Below are 19,050 nucleotides of genomic sequence, written 5' to 3' on the forward strand. Positions count from 1 at the left end.
CCATGCAGGGAATTCACTTGGTTTTGGAGGAACATGTTCGACTACTTTAAAGAGATGTGAAGCTCACTAGCACACGTGTACTTTAACAACATTTTTCAATCTAACACTTAGTAAAATTATTGTTAAATTTTTTTTGTAACATTTAAAAAATATTATCAAATATAAATAAATGTTATTAATATATTTTAATAACATAAACTATACGTAATATTTGATAAAATATCACAAAAATATATTAATAACATTTATTTATATTTAATGATATTTTTTAAATGTTATTGAAAGTTTTTAACAACACTTTTAGTAAGTGTTAGATAAAAAAATATATTGTGAAAGGCATGTGTAACAGTGCTGACGCTTTGAGCCTTAAAACTAATAGAGACTAGAAATTTACAAGAAACAGAAAATGTGCTATGAAGATACAGAATTTCGGACAAAGTGGGAAGCGGTTAGATTTTTCTCAATAGGCAGAAGTCAAAAAGCCTGAACCTTTGAATAATATGCAGGTGGCTGATTTATGTTGCTTTTTTTTTGTTTTTATTGGAAAAACATATATTGCTTGATTTATGCTCTTTTTTTTTTGCATATAGGATCTTAGAGTTTCCAAATATTTACAAATTTGTTTTTCATGTTGGTGGGTTAATCAAGAATTTCTTCCTAAACATGGTTTTTCAATAAGAATGGCTTATAACCTCATTAATATAAGGCGCATCAAATTGCGTCAGATGTTTTCTATATCTTTTCTTGATAATTCAAAATTAACATTTTTAGGCCTTCCACGAACATGAGATATTTCTTTCAACTAGCAGTGAGACTCGTGCATTGCACAAATTTTTTTTTTAAAAAAAAGAGAAAATAAAAATAATAAAAAGCTGTCCAATTCGGTGACGATTTTATCAAAATCGTCATTGTTAAAAATCATCTACGATGATGATGGTTTAAAAAAAATGACGTTAAAGTCGAAAATTTAAGATACTTCTGGGAGAATCATCGTTGAAATCGTTAATTCAAAGATCGTTTTTGAAAAACCATATTTGAAAGTGTGTTTTGGCTTTGTTTACTCACTGATACTCATCAGGACCTTTCCCTTTCCCGTTTCTTTGTGCGTCTTTGCCTAGCCAGGACCACCACAACTCTTCCCCACCGGTCACCGGCGCCATTTCAGGTAAGGTTTAGCTTAATGTTTGGTTCTTGTCCAAATTACCCATTCCGGTAGATTAATGTTTGGTTCTTGTGATTGTTAATTTCTAGGGCTTTTTTCTTTTCCACTTCAATGTTGACGACTGCGTTTTCAACACCCAAAACCCATGGTAATCTCTTCTCTTAATTCTCTTTCCCTACTTTTCTGCATTCGCTTATTTTAATTTTAGATTAGATCGTTGCTGGAATAATCCAGCCTTTGATCATTCACACTCGTGATTCCAAAATTCACCACCATCTAGTTACGTAAATTTCCTGAGGATAATCGTAATGTAGTTTAATTTTTATTAGTTTGGACTAGGATTCAGCTTATTTTTTTTATTATATTTATTTTGTTAAGTCAGTGGCATTTTCCAATTTGACTAGGTTCTTCTATAGCTAGATCTGTTTCTCAATGAGCTCACTAGCATGTTTGAGAGTAACACTCAGAAGGGCTCTGTTTGGGTTACTCTTAAATGATGTCCGTGTTAATGTTCTCTTCTTTGTTAATATGTCTGGAAACTGATTCTTGCCTCTATGCCTCTTTTTAGCATCTTAGAAATCTAAGGTGCAGAGGAATAAATTGGCCACCGCTGGTGAAGCAATTGAGTATAGATGCCTTATACGTGCCACTAATGGGAAAAAGACAATTTCTACTTCGATATGTATCTTGAGCTTGCTATTTTCAAGTTTGCTGTTAATTAGAACTTATTGTTCATGCTTTGTCTTTTACAAGTATACATATATTAGGGATAGAGATTATCTCTTCTGATAAGTTAGGAATTAAGTTCCTAATTTGTTCCTGACATGCAATTTTTTTATTCTGTCTGTAATGGTTAAGAGCACTTGATTAGAATAGGCTAATTTCAGAAAAGTGGAATAAGTGAAAAGGAGAGAATTGAAGACATGATACTTGGGTTTAGTCATTTGAATTTTTTCCTCCTCATATTCTTTAGGTGTTTTTTGTGCTATTCTCCAATCAAAATTGGAGTTACATCTTGGTAAAACTCCAATTTTGATCGAAGCATGACACTAAAGGAACCCAAGATGTTGCACTTAAGTTTTCTCTTATAAGTTACCTTGTCTGATATTATAAATTTATAGGGCTGTTTTCCAAACTTTAAAAACAGGATAGCTAGGTAAAAATGGGGTGTTTTTAAAATCTTGTATGTTTTCTAGTTACGGATATTTGAAAACCCAACTCCTATTCTATTGCATTTAATGTGAAAATGAGCTCAAATGTTTCAAATCCAAAATTTGGCCTTAAAGTAATCTTATCAATGTATAGAAATACAAGTTCCTTATTTCGGTCCTCTATTTTTTTGTTTATATTATTTCTAGAAATTCAAAACAGATTCACCAAGATTGACTAAACATAAACAATATTATTAAATTGGTTCGAAAACATGTTGTAGACAACATGATTTCACTAAAACCAATTCCAATGTATATTGTTTTATGAAACTGGTATTAACTTAAATATTGTTTTAGATATGTCAAGCACCTCTTATATATCTTTCTTGTATTAGTTCTAAATTCTAATGAAGTTTACCTGATCTCTTTTATTATTGGATTGGAGAATACAGTTGGAGATGCTATTATTTGGGGGTGGGGGATTTTCTCAGTTGTGAAACTTGTCTAATTGATGCTTGGAAAACTGTGCAGTTTGCTCAGGTTGTGAAATGCGTTACCCTAATTTCTGCAAGAATCTTACTGTTAAATATTTAAGTTGTTTGTGCTACATTCTAGTGATCACTTATTTGGCATGTAATTAGTGGAGTTCATTAATGCAAGTTTTCAAATCTATCAATTAAGGACAAGTTGCTACGTAAAACAGCAGTGAGTGACTGAGTATTATTTTTCATACACTATCATGAATACTAATTTATAGTATTTCATTAAAGATCAAGGCACAAAATTATAATTATAAAAGGATTACCTGCCGACTCTAATTCATATTGCACTTAGCTGTGCCAATGCCTTCTAAATTATCATATAATATAATCGGATGTGGATTAATAATTTAAGATGGGAGTTATGTCTAAATGATGAATTTTTGTTAGTGTAACTTTTGTAGAAAAATTTTCAAGTGAGGATATCATCTGAGTTCCCGAAGAATATTTTTGCTCTCATTACTTCCCACTTATTTTCAAGTACGTATAAAGTTATTACCAATTCTAATGTTTTATATTAGTGGGGTTTCATTGGAAAGGTTGGACCCAATGATCACCAATGCTTGGGCTTTGCTAGGTGCACCAGGCATATTGCTTGTGCACCCAATATTAAAACAGTTTTAAAGATGTCCTTAAGTGTTTTTTATTTTTACAGATTATATAATTCATATACTCCATATAGATTACGTGATCCATATTAGTCATACGGATTAACTCTGGTTTATGTAATCTATATAAATCATATAGATTACGTAATTTGTATGAGTCATACGGATCACGTAATCCGTTTGAGTTAATCCGTATGACTCATATGAATCTCATATGGATTACATGATCCGTAAGTGTTTTTTTTTTAAAATAAAAAATTTTATTTTAATTTATTAATAAATTAATTTTTTAATACTAAATATTTTTTATTTATAAAAAATATACAAATTAAATATTTCGTATGAGTTATATTAAAATTAATTATCACAAAATTTATTATTTAAATTTACATGTACATTAAATATATATTAGAAATTTTACTATTATATATAGTAATTTTATTTATTTTATAATATAATTGGTTTATTAACTCGATTGATTAGAGTGTTGTGCTAATAACTTGAAAGTCATAAGTTCATCTTATTGATTCTCTTGAGAGATGGTGCACAACCTTCCTTTGTTGGAGCTCATATGCATCATGTCCTTTGATTAATTACCTGCAAAAGGACATTTTCACCTAATAAAAAAAAAAGGAATTGTTTAATGGATCAATTTGAATGGCCGTAATAAGACTTGCACCACAGATTTCTTACCAGACCATATCACATGATCTACATTTACCCCAACCTTAAAAATAACAAAATGATAAGATGAACAAATAAATCAATATCTTATATAAATGAAATTTAATTTAATTTTATGTACGTATTTTATCATACAACCCATTTTCTCCTCTACTAGCAAGAAAATAATATAATGATAGTTATATCATGCCGAATCAGATTAGTTAATATTCCCATATGAAGTGTGTCTCCGGAATATATAGTATAGGGATAAATCCTAAAAAAAAAACAAAAAAATAGACAACAAATGCAGCAAGGTATATATATTTGTTGAATTAATTTACATATATAATCCTCATCTATCATCCTATTTTTATGATAAATTTTCCTAAATGAACAAAAAAGAATGAAGTATATGTCATTCCTAAAATCAAAGCTCAAAGGGAAGTAAATAATCTCTCAGCATTATTGTGCTATTAATATTTTACAAAAAATGGGGTGTTAAGGTATCACATGAAACTCTTCCTCCTTTTCATTCTGTATATTTTCATTGATATACAATGCAATGTCTCTTCTACCCCAAATTTTGACCCTATAATGAGCCTTTAAACTCTTCCACCTTGTACTAATAGAGGGCAACCCCCAATTAAGTATGAACACATTCTAAATTGTAAGGTCAAATACCTCATAAACAATTACGTGTCATCCGAAAAGCTGTCCAAGTCATATGTCAATTTTGTATCTCAATTATCTAATGCATTTACTCCTAGTAGTTTGCAGGAAGCTCTAGCAGATTCTAGATGCAAACGATGTGTGTGTTTTGAACACCTCTTTCCTTCTGCAACACCATACCACCCCACATCAGATGTCAACACCTATTATCTAGCTAATGATATCGACTAGTGGAGATTGCCCCAAGATCTTGTTGCTAGATTTAGAAAGTTGATAGAAAGAAATGATTGGTGAAATGATAGACTCTCAGATTACGATTAGTATGAGTATGAGAGAAAGGAAACAAACATCATTCCCTAAAAATCCATGGTTAAAAATGAATGTTGTACCTTCTTCATCAAGTTGCTTGACAAATTCCTTTGCCATTTATGCTACTTCCTATATTTATTGGTAATTGGAATGATAAAATGGGAGGAATGAACACAAATACCTCACAGAAGCATAAGGAAAGCAATCAAGTGGTTTTGTTTGACTTTGACCTCCTTAACTGCCATTGACAACATTCATAACTTGCTACTATAAGTGGAGTTATTGATATGTAAATTAAGTTCATAACAAATTTCTCAAGGGATTCATGTAATTGTCCTTAAGATTCATGTACCACACACACACAAAAAAAATACTATCATTGCTACACATGTGATCTTTAACAACATTTTTTATCTAATACTTAGTAAAAATATTGTTAAATTTTTTTGGCAACATTTAAAAAATATCATCAAATATAAATAAAATCTTTAGCGACATGAACTAGACACAAAATTTGATAAAATATCACAAAAATAGATTAGTAATATTTATTCATATATAACAATATTTTTTAAATGTTATCATATATGAATATTGTTATATATGAATAAATATTACTAATCTATTTTTGTGAATGACTTATAGACGGGAGCCAAACTAATGAGATGTGACAGTACCAGTGACCTTTATCCTCTCTTCTCAAACACTCAAGCCACTCCTCCAGTCAATAATTCAGTGTTTATCGCTATTTCATCCGATCTTTGGCATACTCGCCTAGGCCATCCTGGTGATGTTATTCTTAGATCCCTTAATAGCAAAAATTTTATTAATTATAATAAGGCTTGTAAAACCTTTTGTTTCTCATGTCCTCTCGGGAAACATTCTAAGTTACCGTTTTCTAATTCTATGTTGCACATTGCTTCTCCTTTTGATATAATTCATAGTGATCTTTGGACTTCGCCTGTCATAAGTTCTTCTGGCCATTGTTATTATGTTCTATTTCTTGATGATTACAGTAAATTTTTGTGGACTTCTCCTATTGCAAATAAATCCCAAGTTAAACACTTGTTCAAATCTTTTCATAGTCTAATTCATACACAATTTACCCGTGATATTAAGACTTTTCAATGTGACAATGGCGCATAATATATTAATGGCACTTTACAAGAGTTTTTTTTATCAACATGGCATGCTTTTTCGTCTATCCTGCCCCTATACTTCCCATCAAAATGGAAAAGCCGAATGCTATATAAAATCAATAAACAATATCATACAAACTTTACTTGCTCATGCTTCTTTGCCTCTTTCTTTTTTGCATCATGCATTAGAAATGACCACATATCTCCTAAACATTCTCCCAACCAAGGTCCTAGGATTTATGTCTCCCACTCAAATTCTATATCAATGTGATCCAATATACTCGGAATTACGTGTCTTCGGTTGCCTATGTTTTCCTCTTTTCCTGTCCACTTCTATTCACAAATTGCAAGAAAGGTCCACTTCTTGTGTCTATCTTGGTCCCGCCCCAAATCAAGAGGTTCAAAATGCAATGGCATGTCAAGTAAAAAAATTATTATTTGTCTTCATGTGAAATTTGTTGAAACTGAATTCCCTATCACTCCCCTCACAAAGATGACTATACTTTTTTGGATTTTAATCTCATTTTTCATCACTTGCACCACCAAAGCAATACTCCTCCAAATTTGGCGCACCAAGCTGACCCTACTTCCCGTCCTAGGCCTGTGGCGTCAACAGACCCACCTCAACCCACTCACTCCTCTACTTCCGGTACTGTCACATTGCACGCTCTTGACCAGCTGCCTGGTTCGCCCTTTTATTTCCCTATGCGAACTAGGCCAGTCCACCAGCAAGCCCATCATCCCTCCCCAGATTGGCCTACAACCATTCCCACACCGTTGCCAAGTCCTACCCCTCATCCCATGACAACTCGAGCTAAAAATGGGATCTACAAACCGAATTCGAAATATTTTTCTAATTTTCATGCCTTGACTACCACTACTATATCTCCTTTACCCAAAGATCCAGCTAGTGCTATTCATGACCCAAATTGGAAAAATGCAATGTTAGATGAATTTAATGCTCTTGTTGCTAATAAAACATGGGAATTGGTACTTAGGCCACCGGATGTGAATGTAATAAGGTCTATGTGGATTTTTCACCATAAACGAAAATCTGATGGTTCTTTTGAGCGACATAAAGCCCGTCTTGTAGGTGATGGGAAAACACAACAGTCGGGTGTTGATTGTGATGAGACCTTTAGTCTGGTTGTCAAACCGGTTACTATTCGTATTGTTCTTAGCATTGCTGTTTCTAAATCTTGGCATATTCACCCGTTAGATGTCAAGAATGCTTTCTCACATGGCTATCTCAATGAGACAGTTTATATGCATCGGCCCATGGGTTTCTGCGACAAAGGTCGCTCGGATCATGTGTGTTTTACTAAAGAAATCTCTCTGTGGCCTTAAACAGGATCCACAGGCCTGGTATCAACGTTCTGCAGATTTTGTTGCCACCATTGGTTTTTCTCACAGTAAATCTGATCACTAATTATTTATTTACAGTCAGGGCTTGGATATGACATATATTTTGTTATATGTTGATGATATTATTCTTACAGCTTCATCAGATCAATTGAGAAAGCATTTTATGGCTCTCTTGGGTGCCGAGTTTTCTATGAAGGATCTAGGTCCTTTAAGCTTCTTTTTGGGGATTGTTGTGTCCTACGATGCTAATGGTATGTTCTTATCTCAGAAACAGTATGCCACAGAGATCATTGAGAGAGCTGGTATGGCTAATTGCAGCTCTTGTCCCACTCCTATTGACACCAAACCAAAACTTAGTGCATTGAAGGATTCACCTTATGAGGATCCTACGAAGTACCATAGTCTGGCTGGTGCCTTACAATATTTTACCTTTACTAGACCTGACATCTCTTATGCAGTTCAACAAATCTGCCTTCACATGCATGATCCCAGGAACGAGCATATGAGTGCTCTTAAGCGTATTTTGCGCTATTTGCAGGGTACTTTGTCTTATGGTCTACACTTGTATAAATCCTCTTTCAACAAGCTCATTTCTTATACTGATGCTGACTGGGGAGGATGCCCGGATACTAGACGTTCTACTTCCAACTATTGTATTTTTCTAGGTGACAACTTGATATCATGGTCGTCCAAAAGACAACCAACTTTGTCACGTTCCAGTGCTGAGGCTAAATATCGAGGAATAGCTAATGTTGTTTTTGATTCTTGTTGGATCCGAAATTTATTACTTGAACTACATTGTCATATTCCTAAAGCTACTCCGGTTTATTGTGACAATGTGAGTGCCATTTATTTATCAGGAAATCCGATACAACATTAGCGTACCAAGCATATTGAGATGGACATTCATTTTGTCAGGGAAAAGGTCGCTAAAGGCGACGTACGAGTTCTACATGTTCCTTCCCGTTATCAGATCGCCGGTATTTTTACCAAGGGCCTACCTCATATTTTATTTGAAGATTTTCGAGCCAGCCTCAGTGTTCGTGAACCTCCCGTTTCGACTGCGGGGGTGTGTTAGAATATATGATACATATATTCTATATTTATGTATATCTCCTATTTTGATTATGTAATTAATTTTGTGCATATTCTGTCCAGATTCTTAACTAATTAGTGTCCTACTTTCTAGGTTAATTATGCTTTTGTATATTATATATATTCTCACGTTACTAATGAGAAAAGGACGGATTCAAACTCTTTCACTTAGAATGTCGGTCATGATCATGTGTACAAGGGTTGGAGTATCCATTATCAAATAGACTTTCTTTGGCTAACAACAAAAACTTAATTAGCTTAAAATATATGAACAATTTTATAAACAATCTTTCTTCTACATTTTTCAAAAATATTTTTTATTTTTACATCCTGCTATCATATTTTAATTTTAGTTTTCAATAATAAAATTAAAAATAATTTATAAACCGGGTAATTATAAGAATTTTGGATAGTTGATTTTGTAAACTTTATCATCATAAAGAAAAAATCACCTATGAATTTCACGTACTTAGCTTCAAATTCATAAAATGATCGCTAAGTTTGCTTTTGTTAGTTGGCAAAAAATCATGTTTTTTTCAATTTATTTTTTGTTTACATCAAATACAAGATAGGATAAGACAATTATGTTGTCTCGTACACCAAATATTAGATAGGATTAACATTTATCATGTTCTTATTATGTCGTTTTTATTTTGTTCTTATATCATATCTTATATGTTTTTATAATGTTGTAGGTTTTGATGGTGTCAAAAAGCAAATGGCATAAAGAGGAAAGCAAAATAACATGAAAAATCTTGAACACAAACAAGTCAAGCAATTAGAATATTCAAGATTTAGGTTAAATTGTTAGAATGTTTTTCCAATAAGCATATTTGGTCATTTGATTAATTTAAATCAAGTCTTCAAGTTTCTTTTAAAAGCGTTAAAGTTGCTTTTCAAGTTCTAGAATCAATGTAATTGATTATCACATTATGTAATTGATTACCAGTAATTTGAAATTTAAAATTTAAAACTTGAAATTACACAAAAAAGTGTGTTTTGAAGAGTTACATCTTTTGGGAATAACCCCTAATGATTTATACGAATTTTGCCTATAAATATTCATCATTTTAACCGATGATGAAAAACTTTTAAGAATATATTGTTAACAATCATTCTCATTCATTAAGTTTTTGATCAAAAACTTGACCAAATACACTTATTATTGAGAAACTTTCTAATGCTTCAATTTGTAATATTTCCTCTAAATCAGATAGTGAATTCTTATATTCTTTGTCTAAATCTTTGAAAAGGATCAAACATCCCTTGTAAGAACAAGAGTGTAATATTTCTTGATTTTTGAGAGACTCAAACGTAAAAGGTGAGGCATCTCTTGTAAGGAGTGTGATATCTCTTGATTCTTGAGAGACTTAAACACAAATGGTGAGGGATCCCAAGGTGTAAGAGTATTTTGTTGTAAATGATTTGAAAGATAATGAAACTCTCAAGTGGATTACTTGGAGACCGGATGTAGGCACAAAAAGTAACTGAATCAGTATCAATCGAGTTTGCAATTCTCTTTCCTTATATCTTTACTTTTATTGTAAATTTATGGTATTCATTTATATTGGTAGAGATTTTAATTGCTTGTTTTTTCTCTTTTTAATCAAGATTTTGATATATTATCATATTTATCATTTATCATATAAAAAGGAATTAGAGTGTATTAATAGAGAAAAATTATAAACTCAATTCAACCTCCCACTCTTGAGTTCATTGAGGTCAGTTGGATAACACTAGCTATCTTATTCTATCATGAAGGCGAGTCTTTGATGTGATTAATACATAGTAAATTTTGGTACAAATATATTTAGTTCAAATTATATGTATATTAATCGGTTTAAATTATATTTTTCTTTTGACTCAACCAAATGTGGAATCAGTTGGTAAGGATCATGCTCATATTCTACAATGACATTGGTTTGAGTCCCATAAGAACTTAGTCGGTAAATAATCTAAAAATATCTTTATGCATGTTCTTTTACAAACTTAGTCGGTAAATAATCTATAAATATTTTTGTGCATGATCTTAATAAACTTCTAAAATCCAAATCAACTAAATTTTACAAAAATTCAACCAAACGTGGCTGTGTGATGTCTGCTACTTTTCATTTTCAATGGGCAAATTATAATGAACTACTAGGTGCAAAACAGCCAACAACCTCGGACCTCATCGATTACATGTACAGCTCCAAAATTCAAATTGAACCCACGAACGCTCGACGGGCAGTTATTTACTTATTGAAAGGGTAAATTACTTCGCTGTCGTATGGAATGACGTTAAGTCCATTGAAACATATAAAAACTATATATAAAAAAAAAAATAATCACCTGTACCCTATCCCCCAAAAGATATATTATTCCCACTTTCCTCTGCTTTTGCTTTATTTATTTATTTTCTAGTTCAGTTTTTCGTTCAATCTTTTCTTTTCAGAGGTTGAGTTAGAATCAATCCATCTTAATTTGTGGACAAAGTGCAATAATATAACCCTCACACTACAAACTCTTAATCATTTATTAAACCACGTTAGTATAAGCTCATTGGTGATTCACTTTGGTGGGATTGTTCGTTTATAATTCTTTATCATTGATACCCAACACTCATCAACTGACTTGTATCTTGGCTCTTTTAAAGGGCTAATTCTTAATTCTTATTCAGTTTTTACTATTTCCAACAGTCCCGAAAGGCCTTCTGAGCATCGATGAGTAACAGTACTTGCAAGCCAATGAAATCACAGATTCTTGGTTTGGACTTCTTTTAAATTTTGCATCAAAGTAAAATGACCGTGTTCTCAATTGGATTGAGAACAGCATCATCAGACCCCATATAACATAGTCACCGGGTTGGCATTATGTTGCTAAATATTTACTTAATTTGTGGGATTATAGATGATTGTTTTTTCATTATATGATTGGTATAAAGTATTTATTAGTTTTGTTAATAATTAATTTTTGTTAAAAAAATATGATTGACCACTTTTAATAAAAAAAATTCTTTTAAATAATATTTTTTTTATTCACACACTTAAACTCGATATCTCAATTAAGATATCAATTCTACCTAAATTAACGATATGTTGATAGGTTTATAAATGATTAATATAATATAGTCTAAATTATTATAAAATACTAACAAAAGTTGGTAAAGATAGACTCGTATATAGTCCATAAGGACGTAAATTCAATTTTGATATAAGAAAATTTTACTAATAGATAATTTATAAGTATTTTAGTAAGTATTTTTTAAACTTGTAAGCAATAAAATTCTCTTCCTAATTCTTTAACATCCAGCAATTAAATTAAAACAATTTTATGGTAGTTGATCCCATGTTATTTGCCGTTATCTTAAAATTATATCCCTTTCATTCCTAAGAGCATACATTTTCACATGTGACATGTTACATTAAACAATTAACAAGGCACAGGTCACGCAACTTTAACTTTCATGTGTCAAATGAGTGTGCTTAACACATGTAAGTATTTGTCTATATATATGCAGCGGATTCGATCTGGTCCTCGATTCTGAGTGTATATTATAGTCAAAACCAGTTTCTGGGGCATCTCAAAATCAATGGAAGATATTGGAGGCAGTTCCTCAAACGACAACAACAACAATGGTGGCATCATCAAGGAACAGGACCGGTTGCTGCCAATAGCCAATGTTGGTCGGCTCATGAAGCGGATTCTTCCTCAGAACGCCAAAATCTCGAAGGAGGCGAAGGAGACGATGCAGGAATGTGTGTCGGAGTTCATAAGCTTCGTGACGAGTGAGGCTTCGGAGAAGTGCAGGAAGGAGAGGAGGAAGACAGTGAATGGTGATGACATTTGTTGGGCCTTGGCAACACTAGGCTTTGATAACTATGCTGAACCAATGAGAAGGTACTTGCATAGATATAGAGAGGTTGAGGTAGATCATAATAAGGTCAATCTTCAAGAAAAAGGGAATAGTCCTGAAGAGAAGGACGATGAATTATTTAAATTGAGCAATAGAGGGGTTGGGCTTTGACCAATTATTATGCTTATAGTAGACAGGAACTCGTTAATCCATTCATACTCATCACTGATTACTGATTAGATGAATTAGTAATTTTAAGGTTTTTGTGAGGATGAGATAATATATGTAATAATTTTCTTGTCTTAATTGGAATTTATCGAGCTTAGAACAAGATTACTTGTTTCGCTTTTCTTTTAAATATGATACATTCCGCAGGTCTTTGAATTCTCAATAAATCTTCGCCATGCTTTCTTCAGAATTCAGTTTTTAAAGTTATTAACGTCTCTCTACAAATCAAACAACGAATTAAATTAAATACTGCTTACTCCGGCAGCTCTCTATTGTAATATTGATGATAAATTCATTCATATATATCATATGTACTTCTGTAAGAGGCCTATTTATTCAAAATATAATATACGAATATTCATCTTTCAAGCAAAGTTCAGAAGAAGCCTCCCCAGTTCCATCTGATCGAGTTTCATAGAAGAGAATCTTGGGACTGGCTAAACCTTTTCATTTTGGTTGATGAATTCCCGAGATTAATTTACATGAATTTTCCAACATTTCTGTTCTATAGAACCTGTAAGATGTGTGTTCAAGTTTGATTTTATATTTGCTTAGATTCATGGTTATATTAATTGTTTTGTGCTAATCTTATTAGTTAATTTGAAGTCAGCATTGCCGTCGCCAAACACACTAGCACACAAAGTTACTTTTTAGGGTTTCTTCACATAGTGAATATATTAATTAGTATATTCACTGGGTCTTTAAGTTACTTTTTAAAGCTTTAGACAATTAGACTAAGGTTAGGGTTTCATTAAGTCTTAATTTTTAACAGTTGGGACCACAAATTCTACCCTACTTAATTAATACTATATTTATTATGTCGTGTCTTAACATATAACTCAAAATAAACCTAAAGGGTTAGTGTAAGACCGTAAGATTTTATTACGTTTATATGAGTGAGAATGATTTATTCAATAGAAAAATTTATATTCAATTTTCACTGTATGTAAAATTTTCTTAAACCAATGACAGTTATATACTGCGAGCAAAACTAGTATTTAATCTAGTAGATTGAAGGACACTCATAATCTTTGACCTAAGATCAAAAATACATATAATTAAAAATTACTCTTCTCATCTTTCTTCCTCTTAAAAACCAAAAAAAAGAAAAAATACAGTGAAATTTAATGTTTATGGTATTTAGATATAATGTACCATGTCATATTTTTAAACATGGTAGAGGGGTAACAACCCCTCAATCCACAAAAACAAAAAAAAAAAAATTGTTCTTTCTATTCAAATGTTTTATTGAACCTACAGGAAATCAAGGACGAAAATCCAGGAAGCATCAACCAACCAAAATGATTTGTATGTTGAAAAATGGCAACCTATGAAGAGCATAAAATAACCGTTACTCAATATGGTTATAAAACAAGGATCAAGGTACTCTTTGCCACGGCCAACGACTAATCACCAAGTGTCTAACATGCAATTGGTTGCCTTAGAAAGTATGAAACATATTTAGCACCTTGCTGGTTGGACTAACGTGTGACAATATGCCTAGGTAAAAATTAACTAATAAGTACTAATTGAGATATTGGATTCCAATGAAGACCCCAAACTCCACGCCCATAATTAAGTAACCTTTTGTGAGCCTTATAGTGCATTTTTTTAATTAAAAGCAAAATATAAATAAAAATTGGAAAGTAAATTAACTATGTGTTTGGCGGAGAGAAAGAAAATAGGAGTGAACATAGATAAATGAAGAATTAAGAGAAGAGAAATAGATTAAAAAAAAATAAAATAAAAATATTAATTGTTCGGTAAGAGAAATAAAATAAAAAAGAAAAAACCATAATAAAAGAATTTGCTTCCCAACACATTATTTTGCTGTTTTCACACATAAAATGTACATTTTTTTTTATTTTGCATATAAAACATATCATAATTGATCTTTATCGCACACCCTCCATAAGAATACTTTTTGGACCACACTCTCGCCCATTTCTTGGCTATTAATTTCTGCTTCTTTTTGCCAAAACTGTTCTTGTGTAGGATCTGTCACTTTTTTTTTATTTCTCCTCCTCATTGTTTCATCGCTACCAAACAATGAAACGTTCTAATTAATTTCTAGTCTATTGGTTCGTCCTCTCTCCCTACAATTTTCACGCAACCAAATTCACCATAAATTTAATTTGTTCTAGACATTCTCTAATGTTTATGGTAAATCAAGAAATACCAATAAGAGTTGACAGATTTAGTCGAGTCTTCTGTTGGTAGATGTACAATATGTAAATTTTACTATAAATCTTCACTAAGATTAATGGTCTTTCCTAGTCTTGCAAAAAGACGCACGTTTCCTCTAATCTAAACTTTTCTCTAAAAAATGATAAATCAGTACGACATAAAAATATCTATGTACATACCATGCAAAATCACTTGGATTTATTTGCTTTTCTTGAATTAGGATAGGGTTTTTTAATCCTTTCTGATCTATGTATTTTAGGAGATAATTGAACAGTTGGCAAAAATGGTGCAATATTTAATAATAAAAAATTAATTTAAAAGCATTAAGAATGTAAAAAAAAATTACATTGTCATTCACTCTCATATTGTTATAAAATTTATTAATTTTTATAATAATTATATATCTTAAAAAGTCATCTAACAATTATTTCTATTTATTGATAGTGTAAACTTTTTATAATTAAACTCTTTAATAAATTAGAGTCTTCAAAATCTTCTTTTAATTAGTCGCCTCACTTATTTCAATATTACAAATTTAGCTGTAGTCTGACTCTAACAGGTAGAGAATGATCTTAGTACTATTTTTTTTTTTTTTGAAGAAATCATAGTACTAATACTATCACTTATTTATTCAGAATAAGAATAATATCAGCCATGCCAACCTTTGATGAGAAGTCACGGGCAAATATAACAAACAATATGTAAATCAAATAAACTTCCTTTATTTGCTCGCCGGCCACTGATATATTTGTAAACAATTGCATGTAAAGGTTATTGTTAGAGTAGTGTGGTTAATTGCAACTTTCTAAATTCCAATGAGCAATTCTTTTGATGCGTCGCTATATTCTCAAGCATATATTTAGCATTCTGCAGCCCCACTAATTAATACTCCTGTGTCAATCACTTTCATTGCTCTCATTAAATCATTTATCACACTCACAGTTAAAGTTCTAAATCGATTATTTCCTAATAATTATTATACTTCACAACTCACATTAATTTGTTGATCAACAATATATCCCTATCCTTAACCACCATAGCGTTGTAAATATGTACGCTGCATATATAGTACTGATTTGCATCCTGATGCCGATTATCGTTCTTTATTGAAAGTGATCAAGACTTTTTGTTCCGTATTACATTTGTTTCAGTTACGGCCTCATAAGCACATTTATTAATCACCACCCACATATTACCAACTGGATATTTGACTGCCTATATATAATTAGGCAAATATTAACTAGTAATTCTCTTACGATATTGATTAAAGAATTAAAAGAAGAAATATTTTTATTATAATACATAAAATTATACTATTTATAATTTTTTAATATTTTTTTATTTTCATAATAAATATTTTTTCATTTTTATTCTTTAATCAATATTGTAAGGACATATTAAGAAGATCATTTTAATTAATTCAATAACAAATAACATATATGCTAATGATACAAACATCGTGATCTTTTCACGGGAGACTAGTACTGCATATTTTGGAGAAGGAGAGAAGAAGAAGAAATAAGATACGCATCAAATCAATTATGCATGAAGTATTAACTCATTTTCCCCATGCATCATTTATGTCTCTACTAATTTTGTTAGTAGATTGTTTATAATAACAAGTGGTAATAAGAGAGTTAACTGGAGAGCATTTCATATATATAAGCGTTTAATATTATTAATACTAACAGAAACACACGTACATTATTGTGCCTGCATGCGTGTCTATATTATTATTTTGTTATCATATTTTTTGTATTAAAATTAATATATTTTTATAATTTATTTTATTGTGAGTTGACATATATAACAATCATATACTTATATAAAAATCACTTTGGAAGTAACATCATCAAAAGTCACTTATTTTGTCCAACTTTTACTCTTTCAATTTCTATGACATCAATTAAACTTTAGATTTTTTTGTTGTAAGATTAAACTAAATAATTTTGAATTGACTTTAAACTCCAAAATTCCTTATCTGTTCACCTTTTTTTGTTTTTTATATTAAATGTGATATACTATATCATTAGTCTTATTATGTTAGTTTTAATTTATTAATTAATTTTCTACTCTATCTGTTCACATTTATTAAGTTTTTGTTAGTAGGTTTGTTTATAATAACAAGTGGTAATAAGAGAGTTAACTGGAGAGCATTTCATATATATAAGCATTTAGTATTATTAATATATATATCACAATCAATTTCATATATATACAATATAATTTTATTTTTTATGTTATAAAATAAAACGTTGTGTTAATTATATGCATTTTTTAAGAATGTAAATATTTGTGATCAACAACAAATGTACACCAATCAACCTGTTGAATGAGGTTGTAGGTTGAGGTAGCAGGATTATTAAAGAGAGTAGCAACCACAAAAATTCCAGCTATAACGGCAACTAGATCAATGTCTTAAACAAACTCAAACCCCCAACTACCCTTGCACTAAAGACACACACACCTAAAGTTGGAACCACCAAAATTTTAAATTGATATGGTCATAATTATAGTTACAAAAGCTTTGATATATATTATGATTTATGACCATACTTATAATTCTAAATCACAATTTAAAACTATGATAACTAACTCATCTCATGAGTCATGAGATTTAGATTGGTGGCTTGACATCAACGTTTGGTGTGATGAGATAGTAGGTGACACGCGTGGCAGAGTTTGGGGTGTGATAGATAATTAGATATGATGTGAGGTGGGTTGTGGCTTCGTTACTGGTGGTTTCATCTGTTTGGAAGGTTTGTGTCGCCGGCTAGTTAGATGTTTATTTTTTACTATTTACTTCAGTTCAAGGCAGTAAGATTTAATTATTTAATTCATTAACATTAAAAAATTTATTCATTTAGTTGATGATAATAAATCTTTCTTAAATTTGTAACTTTTTTAAGGTAAATGTTCCTAATGCCGTAAAGGTATTGATTATGAAACTTAATCAATAAGGTAAAAATATTTTTATTGGAAAACAGAAAATTACAGTGGACATAATCTTTTTCACACTCTTCTGTTATTTGCATAATAAATTATTTCTCTTTTTTTAGTTTCTTAATCGATGTCCTAAAAATACTAATTAACCGGCTACTTTTTTTAAAATTATCTTTATTATTAATACTCTTCTCTCTTTTCCTATTGTTAACCAATACATTCTTTTTTTCTTTTAATCAAGGATATTATAGTATAAAAATAATTAATGAAAAGAACATTGTATTATAGATTAGATCTTATATAAAAACAATTAATGTATTCAATTACATTTACTAGACTTTGGCATCATACATAAGACCAAAATGTATCATTTGGCATTTAAAAACTTAAAATACCAAAATGGAACCAATTGAAAAGTATAAAGAATCGAAATTGAACCATTTAAATTTGTTTCAATTAATATATCACATCATCATCTCAATCAATATTAACAACCACATCGCACTTTTTTGTTAACATATTTAACGTTTCAGTTAAAATGGACTAAAATAAGATTTTTAAAGTTTGATAGATCAAAATGAAAAAAAAATACTAAAACATAAAATATCAAAATTGACATTATTGACATTTAGCCAGACAACTTTGTAAGTCATATTTATGATATTATCTAATTACTTTACAATATAAAAAAAATATTTACACTTATGTATCCAAATTAAAATCTTAGAATAATCACCAAATGCATTTCTGCTTAATTTTACAAAGAAAAACGATAAGTAACATACTCTTTATAACAAAAGCATTTTTGTAGTACTATGTGAAATTCGTGTGGAATCTATCAAATGATGTGGGTCATATTTTTTATTTTGTGAATGTTATTTTTATTTAATAAATTTATCATATATTTTAATAAATATTAAAAAATAAAGTGTATGTTATTAGCCTTTATGTATGTTTTTGAAAATACTGTCTTTATAGTAATGTGTAGTAATGTGGGCGAAGTGTCCAATCTCAGGGGGGAGTTGCTACGTGCACCCAGCATTATTGCTGGGGCACCCAGCAAACAGTGAAGTGGCAAAATTGCCCTTCAATAATTCTTCTTCCGGAAGAAGTATTTCCGGAAACTTTTTGGAAAAAGCTTTTCCGGAAAGTTT

The 19,050-nt window shown here is 30.7% G+C and overlaps 1 protein-coding gene and 1 long non-coding RNA gene across 2 annotated transcripts; both read left to right on the forward strand.

Moving 5' to 3' along the window:
• Positions 1-635: 635 nt before the first annotated feature.
• Positions 636-3,050, forward strand: LOC114387141. The gene is made up of 3 exons (XR_003661244.1): positions 636-1,165; positions 1,252-1,310; positions 2,766-3,050. It is a non-coding gene; the product is annotated as an uncharacterized LOC114387141 (long non-coding RNA).
• Positions 3,051-12,218: 9,168 nt separating this feature from the next.
• LOC114386307 (nuclear transcription factor Y subunit B-5-like) lies at positions 12,219-12,896 on the forward strand. Its single transcript, XM_028346273.1, has one exon. It carries the CDS (start codon positions 12,275-12,277, stop codon positions 12,707-12,709), a length of 435 nt encoding a protein of 144 aa, XP_028202074.1. The 5' UTR covers positions 12,219-12,274; the 3' UTR covers positions 12,710-12,896.
• The last annotated feature ends 6,154 nt before the right edge of the window (positions 12,897-19,050 follow it).

This window comes from Glycine soja, chromosome 15 (assembly GCF_004193775.1).
Source record: "Glycine soja cultivar W05 chromosome 15, ASM419377v2, whole genome shotgun sequence".
Classification (NCBI taxonomy): Eukaryota; Viridiplantae; Streptophyta; class Magnoliopsida; order Fabales; family Fabaceae; genus Glycine; species Glycine soja.

Bases quoted from the DNA above. Each gene is read 5' to 3' on its own strand.
- LOC114386307 (XM_028346273.1), top strand. From the start codon at position 12,275: ATGGAAGATATTGGAGGCAGTTCCTCAAACGACAACAACAACAATGGT.